The sequence below is a fragment of the Amphibalanus amphitrite genome, unplaced genomic scaffold (assembly GCF_019059575.1).
Source record: "Amphibalanus amphitrite isolate SeventyFive unplaced genomic scaffold, NRLGWU_Aamphi_draft 001478F_arrow, whole genome shotgun sequence".
NCBI lineage: Eukaryota > Metazoa > Arthropoda > Thecostraca > Balanomorpha > Balanidae > Amphibalanus > Amphibalanus amphitrite.
Window position 1 is genome coordinate 93,956 of NW_024882971.1, and position 13,791 is coordinate 107,746.

General features: G+C 52.1%; 2 protein-coding genes across 5 annotated transcripts; one reads left to right on the top strand and one right to left on the bottom strand.

The window, feature by feature from the left end:
• Positions 1-155: 155 nt before the first annotated feature.
• On the bottom strand, positions 156-4,670 carry LOC122373329. 4 transcript variants are annotated; one of them, XM_043351287.1, is made up of 3 exons: positions 4,632-4,670; positions 3,622-3,779; positions 156-3,069 (listed from the first exon to the last, which is right to left on the bottom strand). In XM_043351287.1, the coding sequence occupies exons 2-3, from the start codon at positions 3,664-3,666 to the stop codon at positions 409-411; spliced, it is 2,706 nt and encodes a 901-aa protein (XP_043207222.1). In that variant the 5' UTR covers positions 3,667-3,779; positions 4,632-4,670; the 3' UTR covers positions 156-408. The 4 variants fall into 4 exon arrangements, with proteins under 4 accessions (XP_043207222.1, XP_043207221.1, XP_043207223.1 ...); XM_043351286.1 differs by having other exon boundaries at positions 4,310-4,668; XM_043351288.1 differs by having other exon boundaries at positions 4,610-4,659.
• LOC122373335 (prostamide/prostaglandin F synthase-like) lies at positions 3,665-9,432 on the top strand. Its single transcript, XM_043351298.1, has 5 exons — positions 3,665-3,680; positions 5,661-5,795; positions 6,130-6,245; positions 6,542-6,691; positions 8,581-9,432. Exons 1-5 carry the CDS (start codon positions 3,665-3,667, stop codon positions 8,680-8,682), a joined length of 519 nt encoding a protein of 172 aa, XP_043207233.1. The 3' UTR covers positions 8,683-9,432.
• Positions 9,433-13,791: the final 4,359 nt, after the last annotated feature.

Below are 13,791 nucleotides of genomic sequence, written 5' to 3' on the forward strand. Positions count from 1 at the left end.
AACATCAATCTGCCCTCGAGTGTACAACACAAAGCAAAGGAGTGAAAAAGACCACAACATGCGTGTCGCACCGTTCATATACGCTGCTTTGGAAGAGCGTTGACTAATCTCTTCTCTTATTGTTACGACCAAAAAAAAAAAAAAAAAAAAAAAAATCCAGAACATGGCAAATATATTGTAACAAAAAGACACGTTCAATTTAGACATTCATGCCTGGCACGACGAGATCGAAATTCTCAACTTCCCGCTTCTGATAGCGCCATTACTGATGCAATGTAAAATCAATCCCGCACCCCGCCTCAACCACAACGCACTGATGAACTGACCAATGCTCTGATGATAATGATGCTTGAACGATGAAACAATGGACTCGCTTCACCTAATACTACATGACTGCAACGGGAGACCTCACAAAATCTCCTCCTGCACCTCACGTTTTACCCTGATGCGAGGCGACCTACGTGCATCAACAGGCGTCAGGATCAGCCTCGGTAGCCCAAGCTTCACGCCGATGGGCGGAGGTGGCGTCACCTGCCGCTCCCTCCCCGAAAACGACAGCGGATCGCCCTGCGAGCTAGCTCCCGACGACCGTGGCGACATCTGCAGATCGGGTCCCACATCGGGCGTCGGTTTTACGTCCTCGAGTGACGGTGGCTCGGGATCCAGCTCAACTTCCAACATCGTGCCCGCATCCAGCTCAGGTCTGAGGTCGTCGGGTGGCTGTGGCGACGTCTCCATTTCATCTTCGGATAGCATTAGCGGACTCATTTCCAGCAGCGGTTTGACGTCCCCCGGTGACGGCTGTTCCACCGCCGCTTCCCCCGACTGCGGTGGGAGTGAGCTCAGGGACGGAAGAGGCATGTCCCAGGCGAACTGCAGGAAGTGGTAGCCTTTGTCCCCGCAGAATTTCCTCAGCAGCGCGGCGCGGCCGAGGTCGTGCTCCGACCACTGGTCGGGCTCGCGGTTGTGGCGCACCATGTCCCACTGAGCCGGGGTGAAGAGCCGTCGCAGCCTACGCCGCTCGGCGTACGCGTCCAGCCGGGCCAGGCCGGCGCTGCGTTGAGCGCGCCGCAGCTGCAGCGCCGACTGCAGCGCCACCCGGTACAGCTCCCAGTGGCGGCGCTGGAGCTGGCGCAGCGCGGCCGGACTCGTCCCCTCTGAGAACAGCGCGGGGTCATCCACATCAGGCAGCGGCGGAGGCGACGGCGGCATCGGATAGCGCGCGTCCAGGTCCGGATGGGGGTTGGAGGCGGCGGCTGCCTGCGTGTTTAGACTCTCGCGCACGTGGTGCAGCGCCGCCTCCTCTTCGGAGAGCTTGAGTCGCAACTTTTTCACCTCGGCGGAGAGCGCCTTTCGTTGCTGGTCATCTAGCTCCACGCCAGAGGAGAGGTTCGCCCGACGCTCATCAGCGCTGCCGCCGTCCGACGGCTCTGGCGCCGAGGGAAGCTGTCCGTTAGCGAGGCCTACTACCAGCTGTGGCGTCTTCTGGACGGTGTTAACCCCCTGCGTGTATACAACTTGGCTCCGGGGAGTAAATCGCTTTACAACCACTCGCCTGGGGGCGCCAATATCCGATGCCGTCGCACCGCCGCGGTAACGCACCACGACCGTGCGAGCACCCGGCTGGAGCTGACTGACAGGCACAGAGCCGGGCGCTGGCATATAACGGGACACCGGTCGAGGGGCCAGTTGAGGTAGAGGCTTCTGCTCACGAGCAGCCAGATGCGTCCCGGACCGGTACACCACTATGCGGCGAGTCGGCGGAGCGGACTGCGCCGGCGGCGAGGGGCGCAGCTCACAGTTGGAACCGCTGGACACCCGCACAGAGCTGGGGTCCCCTACCGGAGACCCGGTGTCCGAACCGCCCTCCGGCCCGTTCAACGTCACAGTGTCGGCCTGCGAGCTGGTCTCCGGGTCCCCATGCACCACCTGCACACACGGAAACACCGTCACCATCGAGTCGTCCTCCGGTTCACTCAGAGTCACCTCATCTGCTCCGGCACTGTCTGACTCTGATTGTTCTGAATGTCTGTCCGAGTCATCTAATTTCAGACGCTTAGCATCCCGCGCAGCGTTCACGTTCATGCCTCCGCTGACGCTCTCATCGGCACTATCTTGTGTGTCCCTGAAAGCCTTCTGCGCGCCGCGATGCAGACGTTTGAGACACCTCTTCGCCGCCGATCTGGCCTGGCGCTGGCGACCCGGCGCCGCTACGTCAGGGCTGCTGTGGTCGCCTCCGTCACCATCATCGTTTCTGCTCCGGTTAGCCGCGATCGCTTTGCGCGCCATCGCCAACTGTTCATCAAAGCGACGCTTGCGCGGGCGACCGCGGGGCCGACCACGGCCGCGGGGCACACCCCGACCCAGGGCGCTCGGCGGGTCGGTCGGGTCGGGTCGGCCGAGAGCTCCGTCGGGGCTGCTGCGGCCGCCTCCGGCACTGTAGTCGTCCCCGTTTCGGTTAGCCGCGTCCGCGTCGGCCGCTCTGCGCATCATAAACCCCCATTCTCGTCCGAAGCGCTTGCGCGGCCGACCGCGGGGTCGACCACGACCGCGCGGCACGCCTCGGCCGACGGCGCCCGGCGGGTCGCTCGGCGGGTCGACAGAAGCCTCGCGCCGCTCCATGCGAGGGGGAGGGGGAGGGCGCCGTTTGCGGGGCCGGCCAACGCGACCGCGGCTGCGAGGGACCTCCTGTCGTTCGGCACTCGGCAGGTCGGCCGGCTGATCGGGAGTGGCTTCGCGCTGCCTCCGGGGAGGGAACGGGCGCCGGTACTTGCGCGGTCGCCCGACCCGAGACCGGCCGCCGCGCGGATCCGCCGGCGGATGGATCGGAGGCGAATCCACCCGCAGCTTCGGGGGCGAATCCGCTTGCGGCTCCGGGGGCAAGTCAACCCGCGGCTCCGGAGGCGAAGCCCCTGGCGGCTTCGGTGCGATGCAGACTTCCGGTGACCGCTGTGCGAATGGATTCCCTTGCAGAATGGCCAGCCTCTTGCTGAGCCTCGACGAGGACAAATCGACTGCTGGGTTGTCGCTCAGGCCACAGATGGATATGCTCTGACGAATCTCGTACTCCTGACAACAGAATATGAGAAGATCAATAAGAGATCCAGGAACAGATTAACTATTGACATAGGTAGTTGCTATAGGAAGTATATGCCTATGTATAATGTATATGCTCTCTGAAGTTTTAAATCATTAACCTGATGAAGTGTAACATCATCAGCACATGCTTGCTATGCTTAAGCACCATACCAGCACATGGAGCACAGGTAACACATGGAGCTGAGCACATCATGCATGGAGCACATTAATGAAAATATACTGAAACGTAATGTATCTGGCTTAAGAGATGAGCTTAGTGGAGAAATTAAACCTCTGAGATATCACTAACAGTGATGGTACATTTTAAAGAATGTTTGTCTGCATGTGGCTAGGTTAATCATTTTCAGCTGGAAGCTAGTGCAGCTTAAGTCATCTTAAATACCTATCCATAAAAGAAAATACCTATAATTTAAAACAAAACATGCATGAAGAATGGCCACTAGCTGAATTGGAATTGTTAGCTTCCCTGAGGCATCAGGAAGGTTTACTCCTAATTTACCACCGACTCCTAAATGTACTTACCAGCATTGCCTCTTGGACAAGCCGGGCACGTTCAGCAGGATCCATGACAGCACACAATGGTAGGTGACAGACTCACAGTGTGCTCTTGCTGGACAGTGCCTTTACTCCTTGCCAGTGACACCCCCAAAATGTTAAATCAGTGGGTGGTGGTCACAAAACTGAGAAAAGAGTAAATGGCATTAGTAAGGAGATAACAGGCACATTGGTAACTACATACTGTGTGGTGGCTCAAGGACTCTGGTGATTTCCTCCTTTTGCACCATTTAAAAACTGAAGAAATTCACAACACAAAACATGAGTAGAAAGAAAACATCCTTCAAGGTTGCAAAATCAGAACCCAGACAACATATTGAAACTTATAATACTTTTCGCCAAAACATTTTATAGGTTTAGACCAACCACACTTAGGATCAGATAAGCTTATGTTACATCAGGTAAGGTTAGGTTAGGTTTGTTAGGATTTGATATTTCTGATGTAGTGTACCTACCCTATTTTCCAAGCATTAAATAATCATATGAACAGTTTTTGGTAGTAGAAAATCAGGCATCACACTTCTTTGCAAACAAGGAGACATGTTATAACCGGAGAATGAAGATGTTTCCTTCTAACTAAACCAGACCAAACCAAACCAAACCAAAACAAACCTAACGTTGCCCAACCTACAACCTAACCTACAACTTCACTTACATGAGCATCTCAATCTCCGGGTATAGCACCTCTCCTTGGCTCAGGCTGCAAAAAAAGTGCAACACCTGATTTATAACTACCCAATTTTTTACATTGATATGTGGTTTGTACTTAGTGACAATATGGTGTGGTTTTTATTCAATTTTGACCCTAGGGTGCAAAAAGAGGGATTTCATCAAGACTCCAATTGAAAACACCAAAAGCACAGCCTTGCTTTTTGCAGTACTTTGCCTTAACCACAGTGCATAAAAAGCAAAGTTATTTATATGTAGTAGAAGCGATATTAATTAAGTTTTTAACATAATTAGAACTTCGTCATTACACAACGAAGTGGCGCCAAAATGATGTGCGCTAGAATTGAATAAAATGTTGTTTATTGTTCTGTTCTCCATCCTCTTATGATTTGGCATAAAAAATGACGTCATAAAACCAGACTTGTTTTGTCATACTTCTGCCATAGGCAACGGAACTCTGAAACATTCGATTTCGAAAATATTCAGATGTGATTTTTAATCGACAAATTTCGCTAGAAATCTGGGCTTACTCACGTAGTACTGTTACTTTTTTCACTTACAAAAAAGGCAGCTTCCTTGAAAATATTGACGTCACCAAAATGCAGGACTTTTGTTTTCGGCTGTTCCTTGAAATGACTTTCCTAGATGAAATTTTTGGCACGGGGCTTGGGACGAGGTAGTTCTCTATATACCGTGGACGAGGTGTTGTCAGAGGAGACCTAAGGGGGCGGCGGCATTTTACTTTCGGGTTCCGGAGGAAGAGGATAGGCCGTTCTTGGTGGAAAGAGGGTTTTGTGTTTACACGCTTGGGCGCAAAGCGCGCGAACTCCGCGAATCCTGGAGTCTTCTGGGCCTTCTCAGTCTCCTCGCACCTTGACCTGTTACATAAGCAGGCTGTTCCGTTCTGGCACGGCCCGTCTGAGTGCCGGGGTAGCTGGCTGCCTTATTCTTGCATATCTTTTAGCTGGTGATAGTGAACCAAAAGATTTAAACATGAATCTTTCAAAACTTGCTGCTACACAGCTGAAGAGTGTCGCCACGGGGGAGGTTAGTAAGCTTTTTTTGATTTAACAGTTCATTGTGCTGCCTGATTTAAGTTTGTTATTGCTATAGCAAAAGTGCATGATAATGGTGGCATTAGCAAACTGTAAGACCTCCTTCCACCACCTCCTTGAGCTGGTGGTGGTCATACAGAGATTGATCACATCTCTGTATGACCTGCTGTAGGTTCAGGCATCAAAACCCCTCCCCCCTCCCTTTGCTGCAGACGGTGACGCTGGGCTCACTGTGGGCTGACCAGCCCACTGTGGTGACCTTCCTGCGCCGCTTCGGATGAGTGTTCTGTCGGCTGGGGGCCAAGGACCTGAGTGCCTTGCACCCCCAGCTCAAGGAGAACGGCGTCCGCCTGGTGGGCGTCGGTCTCGAGGAGCTCGGTGTGGAGGAGTTTGTTGAAGGACAGTATTTCTCCGGAGGTAAGTCGGACCTCAGCATGAGGGGGACTGGAACTGTTTGAGAACTGGGTTTGGGTTGGATGGTTTCATTTGGGTAAAGGGTACTGGAAGAAGCAGAGTGTGGCCTTGGGTGTTTGTTGAGGGATGGTATATTGGTCTCAGGATGTTTGGCTGGATGGGGAGGGAGACAGGGAGGGTGGAATGGTCCTGGTTTACAGATCTGAAGTTATTTGGTATGAGGGAATTGGAGCCAGGGAAGCCCAACTGAAAGCAAACATTTTGAGTCTGAAACGGTAATTTTCAGAGCTTCTTGGTTGGTCGCTATCAAAAGCGTTGTTCTATCGGCCATTTTCAGACCTCTTCATTGACCTGAAACAGGAGAGCTACAAGGAGATGAATATGAAGCGCCACAGCTACTTCAGCATCTGGCCCAGTGTGTTCGGCAAGAAGGGACGCGACGCCACCAGCCGGGTAAGAGCTGCTGGTGACGTCAAAGTAGTTACGTCCGTATTGGCGCATGACAAGTAATTTGGATATTGGACGTGTTCACTGTCGCATGAGGACTCGCACTTTTGTTCGCGCGCTACGTAACTGGCACGTGCTGTAGTACGACTGTCACCGGGGATATCGGCTATCGCTATGTTACGCATCTTTGATGAAAACCTTTTCCATCGGGGTTTTTATAGTTGTATGCGATGTAACTGCTCGATCCGTAATATTATCCGCCATGCCGTCCTGACCGGTCGCCGGCGGTCTCTCGCCGGCAGGCCAAGACGATGTCGATCTCCGGAAACCTGAAGGGCGACGGCTTCCTGATGGGCGGCACGATCGTGGTCAATAAGGGCGGCACCGAGACGCTGCTGCAGTTCAAGCAGGACGGCCCGGCCGACCACGTCGAGAACAGTGCCATTCTCAAGGTCAGTTGCGTGGTTACATCGGATGATCTGTGAAATGAGCAGTGTGGAGCACAAAAGGTATTATTGTTGGTTTGTGAATGGTCATAAGGGTACGGAAAGGTGCAATGTTAGATCAACCTGTTGAACACGAACGGAAATGTGCATTTGTTTTGTGTGTAAGTAGTTATTTTTTACGGTAAGTGCGAACCTCAAACCATCCTGTTAACCTACAGGACCATCCTGTTGACCATCCTGTTGTCTGTTTCATCCCTGCGGCACCGCCTGTCCACGTTTGTGTCCGTGTTGGGAGAGTGGCCGGGCCGCCGGCCGGTCGGTCTCCTCCCGACCCCGGGGGCACGCACCGGCTCCGTGGCCTGGCGTCATGGCTGACCGGCCGGCCGGCGGTGGGTGCTGAGCAATCGCCCCGCCCCGCCAGACTCCGCGGGCAGTGGAGGACGGCGCGTTACAGGGTGGTGGCTCGGTTACAGGTGCTGGGAATCGACTGAGGAGCTGACCGTCGCGGGCCCCCGTGGTATTCTTATGTAAGCCCCAGCGGCCAGCAGTGAACGTCAGAAAACTTGTATTGATTGCTGGTGCGCTTTCTGAAATGCTCGGCTGACGCTACGCTACTGCAAAAGTATGCCAGATATGTTAACATCGATGCCAGGCTTGCGGGATGATTTGATTTTGCGTTTCTTACGAATGGCCGTGGCCTACCATTATCGCTCACGAGTCAATGCGTGCTGACGCTTCGCCACGTGCGCTGTATAGTTAGTTCGATCGTAGCTAGGCCTGATAACGGTATCACACCACATTTTACAATCCTCTGTGCTGTGGTACGAAACTGAACGTCGTACGTGAAACAGAAGACGCTCAAAGTGCACACAGATTTGCTACAGGTTACGTAACTTTTCCATGTGTGGATTACTCATCGGAATGATCACGCCGCGGCGGATTGTCGAAACTGCGGGCGCTTTTCGCCAGTCACGGCAGCTTTCGCTGACGACCGTGTCCAAAGTTCAATCTGGCCCCGGCTGCCAACAGTATGGAGCCAGCGCTGTTTGAGCTGGCGTCCACTACTCTGGAGCGTTCGATAGAATCAATAACACAGTGTTTGTGAATTCCGCGCAATCGCTGGCCATTTCTCCCGGCAACAGTAATGTTTGAGGGCTGGGAGGGTAAAATGAACAGCGTTCTTTCCTAAAAGCTGTCCGAGTGGAATGACCTAAGTAATACCTTTTCTTGTCAGTCGCGCTTGAATGTTCTTAGTCTTTTCTCTTTATTTTTGTTTTTTACTGCGATCAGCTGCATACGAATGTTCCTTTATATTTTACCTTAGACTTTGCCCCTACGCTAACCCCGCCTTGCGCTCGACCACACCCTACCCACGTGGCAGCAGTCGTTCTGTCTGTGGAAGTGCCCGTTCCCTGTCCGCGTCAGATAGAGAGAATAGAGATGTTATCGGGCGGCACAATCAGCTGCACGCTCAGTCACCAGTGACATTACAGCCCGATAACACGCCGGCTGCCGGGGGCTGGCTGGGATCATTGGGGAGGGGAGGGAGGAAGGTGACAGATTTGTGTGGGGTTGAGTCTGTTGACAAGAGGGAGTGACATCATTTCAGGTGTAGGCTTTGGTGAAGTGAGCTTAACGAGTTTGCAAAAAGATGACTGATGTCATCACTGTCAACCGTGGAAGCCGTATGGCTACCCATCTACGCTGGAGTACGAAAAACATCATCTCACGCTCTCAAACTTGTGGACTTAAACGTGCTTGCGAACTTCCGTAGTGCTAGAAGCCATCATAATGCTGAATGGGGTTTTTTATCAGCTGCGTTATTTGATTTATCCAGTCTAGTCTAGTCTTACAGCCTCTGACTCTGGTTCTAACATCCGTTCTGTTTGCGGCAGGCTCTGGGCATCTCCGGTGGAGACGCGGCGTCGCCACCGCCGGCCGCCGACGGCGACAAGCCCAAGGTGACCTGCACGGAGGACGTGTGCACGCGCTCCTAGACTGCCGACGTCGCCGGGAGGTGAGGGGTGGGGCGCGCGGGCCGGTCGGCCGGCCGTCGGCTCCGACGATCGGACGAATGACGACGCCGACGCAAAGTCCCAGCGGACCGGTCGGTGTCTGAGGTGTGTCTGATCAGAGGGTCACCGGCGGGCGTCTGTCCTGCTCCGCTGCCCCACTTCGCCCCTGCCGCCGTGCATCGGACAGTCTAAAGGGATGTCTGAAGATTCCTGGTCTTTATAATGTTATCCGTATCTCGTCTATGGTTTGCCGGCGGGTGGGCTTGACTCGTTCGGCCGCCGGTGAAGTCTCTAAGTCTCCATCGCTGCCTCTGGGAACGCCGCACGGCGCTTTCTATCGAACGAACGACACCGGCGCTGACTCGCCAGAACTGTGTGTGATGTTCTGTGATGTACTCTTATCCACCGCGGCTCTCTCGCTCTCTCCGCGTCCCTCCACTGCTCTGCTCTCTCGCTCGCCGCCCTCCCGGCTTGCTGTCTGTGTGAGGTGGGCACTGGCAGGGTGGCTTCAAGCGCCACAGGCTGGCGCCGCGCAGCGCAGCTAACTGAATTCCACCTCTTCGGGTGCGCAGAAAACTAATATAATCACGTGCACCTCATCAACTGAGTGATATAGACCAAACACATGTATGCCTTCGCTTTGCCCAGTTGAGTTCGCTTGACTGGGAATGGAGAGAAACGTCGAATATTTTGTTATTGTTTAATGATGCGTCAATACAAGTGGGACTGCTTTGGCATGTGTGACTGGAAATCCTTCCTTCGATTTGCCTCCTGTTTGGGACGATGCTGTAGCCAGTGCCAGACATGGTAGCTGTCGCTGTTTTTCCCGACAATGTTTAGGTAAATTTTGATGATTCGCCGAAAACTGGGTGCAGGACTGAGACGAGGGCCTCACTCCTGGACATCATCGGCCGAATGCCGGCCCGTTTTGCCGAGTCATTCGGCCGCCATGTTAGGGCTGATGCGGAGTTTGTGGTGATCCCTTTGTTGGCGTCTGTTTGTGGCTTTGCTGAGTCAATGCATTCGTAGATGTAGTTTGGACCTACAATATGGCCACGACCAGTCACATGGCTAGCTCATGCTCTTACGCGAATGTGGTGCAACTTTCTTCGAATTGATCCCGCCAAATGCGATGGGCCCTTTATTCTGTATTTACTGGCTTCATTTTAGGGTTAAAAGTATTTGACCTTCGTTATAAAGAAAGGCTAAGTCGTAAATTTCTTATGCAAAGTGTGGACACAGCGACTGTAGGGACATAGTTAACTTCTTCAAAAAGCATCAACAACGTCTAAATAACACTTTTGCGACCATACGAGTATTACAACAGAGTTCGGTCATCTACCCCTCATCTGAAAAAGTGAAGCAACTTATTAGGACACCAGCCTTCTAAATATGGCAATTAGGATTTAGGGACTCTCTAGGCCTAAGTGACTTTACCGATGCGTCTTTTTAGCGATGAGCGAGCGAATGCAACTGTAGTTTACCGTGAAAATGGACCCAAGGTTGTGGCATTCGGCAGTGGTCAGTGGTGACGGGTCTCGTACCCGGTCTCGCTGGTGTCCCCCCGTGTAATGCTCTGCCGCCAGTCGCCACAGCTTCACATTGCCAGTGGCTCCCCTCACTCGGCTTCTCCCCACAAGCCCACTGTATGTGCATATGGGGACGTAGTTGCTACAGACTTGTTTCTTTGTTTTATTGGGTTAGGCCCATTCGGTCTGACAAGACCATTTCAGAGCCTGGAGGATAATAGGAATTAGGGGGAGGCATTGGTCTGGGCAGTGGGCAAGCACCCTAGAGAGTCGCCGGGGCTGAGCCCGTCCGAATGGACAGACCGACCAGCCCCCCAAGCACTCTCTGCACCCGGCTACGGGGTGCGCTCCCTCGGGAGCAGTGGTGCCGCTCCAAGGGAGCAGCCCGCATGAGATAAAGTTGCCTGCCCTGCCCGGTTGCGGCGTGGAGGAGAAGGATTTGAATGTCCTGAGGGTCCTGAGGATGGAAACGACGGACGGTGTGCTCCAGACCGGGCCCAAGGCCCTATATGCCACCAGGCCCTCGCTGGTGTCTTCCTCTGTCTGACACACTGCTGTGCCGGCTGAACATGGTCATTGGCCAGTGGCTCCCCCTACTCCGCACGAGCTCAACAGTCGCCTTTGTTACTCCAGACCTGGCCTACAGTCTGGCTACATCCAGCGCCACCTACGGTTCTTCCCACAGTGATGAAGCCGGGTTTTGACCGGTTTTGCAGGGATCGAATAGACTCAACATGTACTCTTTGACATTTAAGATGTTTATCACGAATCCGGTTGAAATAGTGAATTTCTCTTTTTCCGCGCTACCTTGCTGAGCATTGCTGATTGTATCCGTTTCGGTAGGTATGTGATTGAATATTGTGGTAATTTGGTGTAGTATCAATGATAATGGAAAAGTTGAGGTGCGGCAGAGCGCACATGCATTGTATAATCATGTGTGCGTACACTTCCGCGTAAATAGACGTCCTGGGCTTCAATGGCGCCGGAGGAAAGCGTACGGCTTGGATGGGTCTGTACTAGAGATGTCAATCGGATACCAACTTGTTGGTATACCGATACCAAACCGATACCAACTTGGTATTTGGTATTTCAATCCTAATGTACTTGGTATTTTGTTGGTATTATGAACCCTCACCTATGTGTAAGAGGCTGAGAAATTGGTTAAAAGTCAGTATTTCCCTCATGTTATGAAGTTGGTTCGGTATCTGTATTTCTTCACGGTTTATGTTGGTATTTCGTTTGGTATCGGTATTCAGATTTTCTGTAATTGACATCACTAGTCTGTACTTTGTGTTAGTTATAAGGTTTTTCTCCATAGACGTCGCCAGCATAGCTACCGGCCAGCCGACCGTTCATGCGCACTACGGCCTTGCCATGCACTTATACCTATAACTACAGTGCTGTTTTGGTCACGTGTAACCTTGTTGAGACACGGATGGATCGTTGAGTTCATTTTGGAGGCTGCGTCTGGTAAATGTGAATTGTTGGGTTTAGGACGTTAAAGGAAAAGGGCCACCTTCGTGAAATATGAAGATATCGTTGTTTTTCATTTTGACATTATTATTTTTCATTTTCTTTTTAAAACTGGTGCCAGAAGTGCACAATTCACGAAAAAGTATTTAAAACTATTTAACATATTGGTACTATGTTGATACTCTCTACGGCACCTACTGTATGATGGCATAGCGATGACGTCACACTCAAGCCAATCAGCGTTCAGAAGACAGACTCGTCGGATTGTGTCAGATAAGCTGATTGGTTAAAGCTGAGCTGGTTGGAGCTGATTGGTAAAAAACCAAAGCCTCGCCGCGGGTGGCTGTATTGTCGGATAAGAACGCATTCCTGGGATAAGAACGCATTCCTGGCGTATTTTCTTTTAAAATTGCCGATAACTACGAATGGAGGCCGAAATCGGCCGTAAGGAGGTAGACAGATAGGTTTTCGGACACGGGCTACAAGATGGCTATCTCAGTTTCAATCCCCATGTTAAAGGTGGCCCTTTTCCTTTAACCGGTCACGTCAGGTTAGGGTTATGCCGTGGGTTAGACCTATCGCGGGTTAGTCCGGTAATTTGAAGGTGGTGGATGAGTGTGCCCTCGGTTAACTTTTGTCTTTTAAATGCGAAGAACGTAACTAAGTAGGTAAATGAAGAGTATTCGTGCGTATTGTTTTTAAGTTGCATTTATTAACACTTTGGGGTTGGCTGGTCAGAGTCATGTCTGTCATGGCTGGTTACTGTTTAACCAATTGCTTTGTATTCCACCATAGACCTCACAGAGGTCTATGATTCCACATATTGCCTGCTGTAGAAATGCTCGCTCAGGCCGTCAGACGTGGTCGTGTGGTCACCTTAAAGAGTGTTCGGAAATTATTGCCCGTTGTTTATTCAGCTAAAATCTCACCGTGCGCTTACAGAACTGTTTGAAATTTGCTGAGGCCGTGCCTCCAGCCTCAGGCTATCCACAGCTATCCGTTAGTCACATGACCTACCGCGGTTACCTGACCTTGACACTTGAGAGGCGCCATGGGGGCCAGTGTTTAACAGGCGTAACTCACACCTGAAGGTGGTGTCTACTATGGCGAAAGAACACTCTTTGGCAAAGCGTCATATCGCGCTAAAATTATGGTGAAGGCTGAATGAAGGAGGCAATCGAATCGAATCGCATCCTCTGTCCCCAATCCCAATCGAAAACATCTGGGGAATCATGAAGGACGAGCTCAGCAAGATAAAACCAGCTAGGTACCACAGAAAACGGACTTCAGAAGAACCTGTGAGAAGTGTGGCTGAACATTAGCGCGGATACTCTGGACATCTTCATCAATGGGATGCCAGAGCGGATGACGGAATGGGTATGACAGGACGGCGGTTAAATTGGGAAATGAACCATGACCCGGGGCATGGGTGTAACTTTGTATGCTTTTGAGGTCCCATGTGGGACCCCAAAGCGAACATTTGGGACCCCAATTGTCATTTTGGGACCCCAATAGTGGAGGCCCCCGAGACGCACAAGGTACTTTACAAACGGAGGTCCGATGTTCATATAGAAAGTTCTCTAGAAGGTTCTCTATAAATAGGAGGCCCCTTGGACAAATCGGAGGCCCCCTGGACAAATAGGAGGCCCCCTGAACAAGTAGGAGGCCCCCTGAACAAGTAGGAGGCCCTCCGGAAAACAGGAGGCCCCCTGGAGAAATAGGAGGCTCTCTGGACAAGCAGGAGGCCTCCTGGACAAATAGGAGGCCCTAGACAAATAAGAAGCCCCTAGACAAATAGGAGGTCCCATGGACAAATAGGAGGCCCTATGTACAAATAAGAAGCCCCTTGAACAAATAGGAGGCCCCATGGACAAGTAGGAGGCCCTCTGTACAAATAGCAAGCCCCCTGGAAAAATAGGAAGCCCCCTGGATAAATAGGAGGCCCTAGACCTAGACAAACAGGAGGCCACTTTCACAAAAGGAGGCCCCCTGGACAATTAGGAGGCCCCTGGATAAATAGGAGGCCCCCTGAACAAGAAGGAGGTCCCCTGGATAAAGTGGAGGCCCCCTAAAATAGGAATAGGGGCCC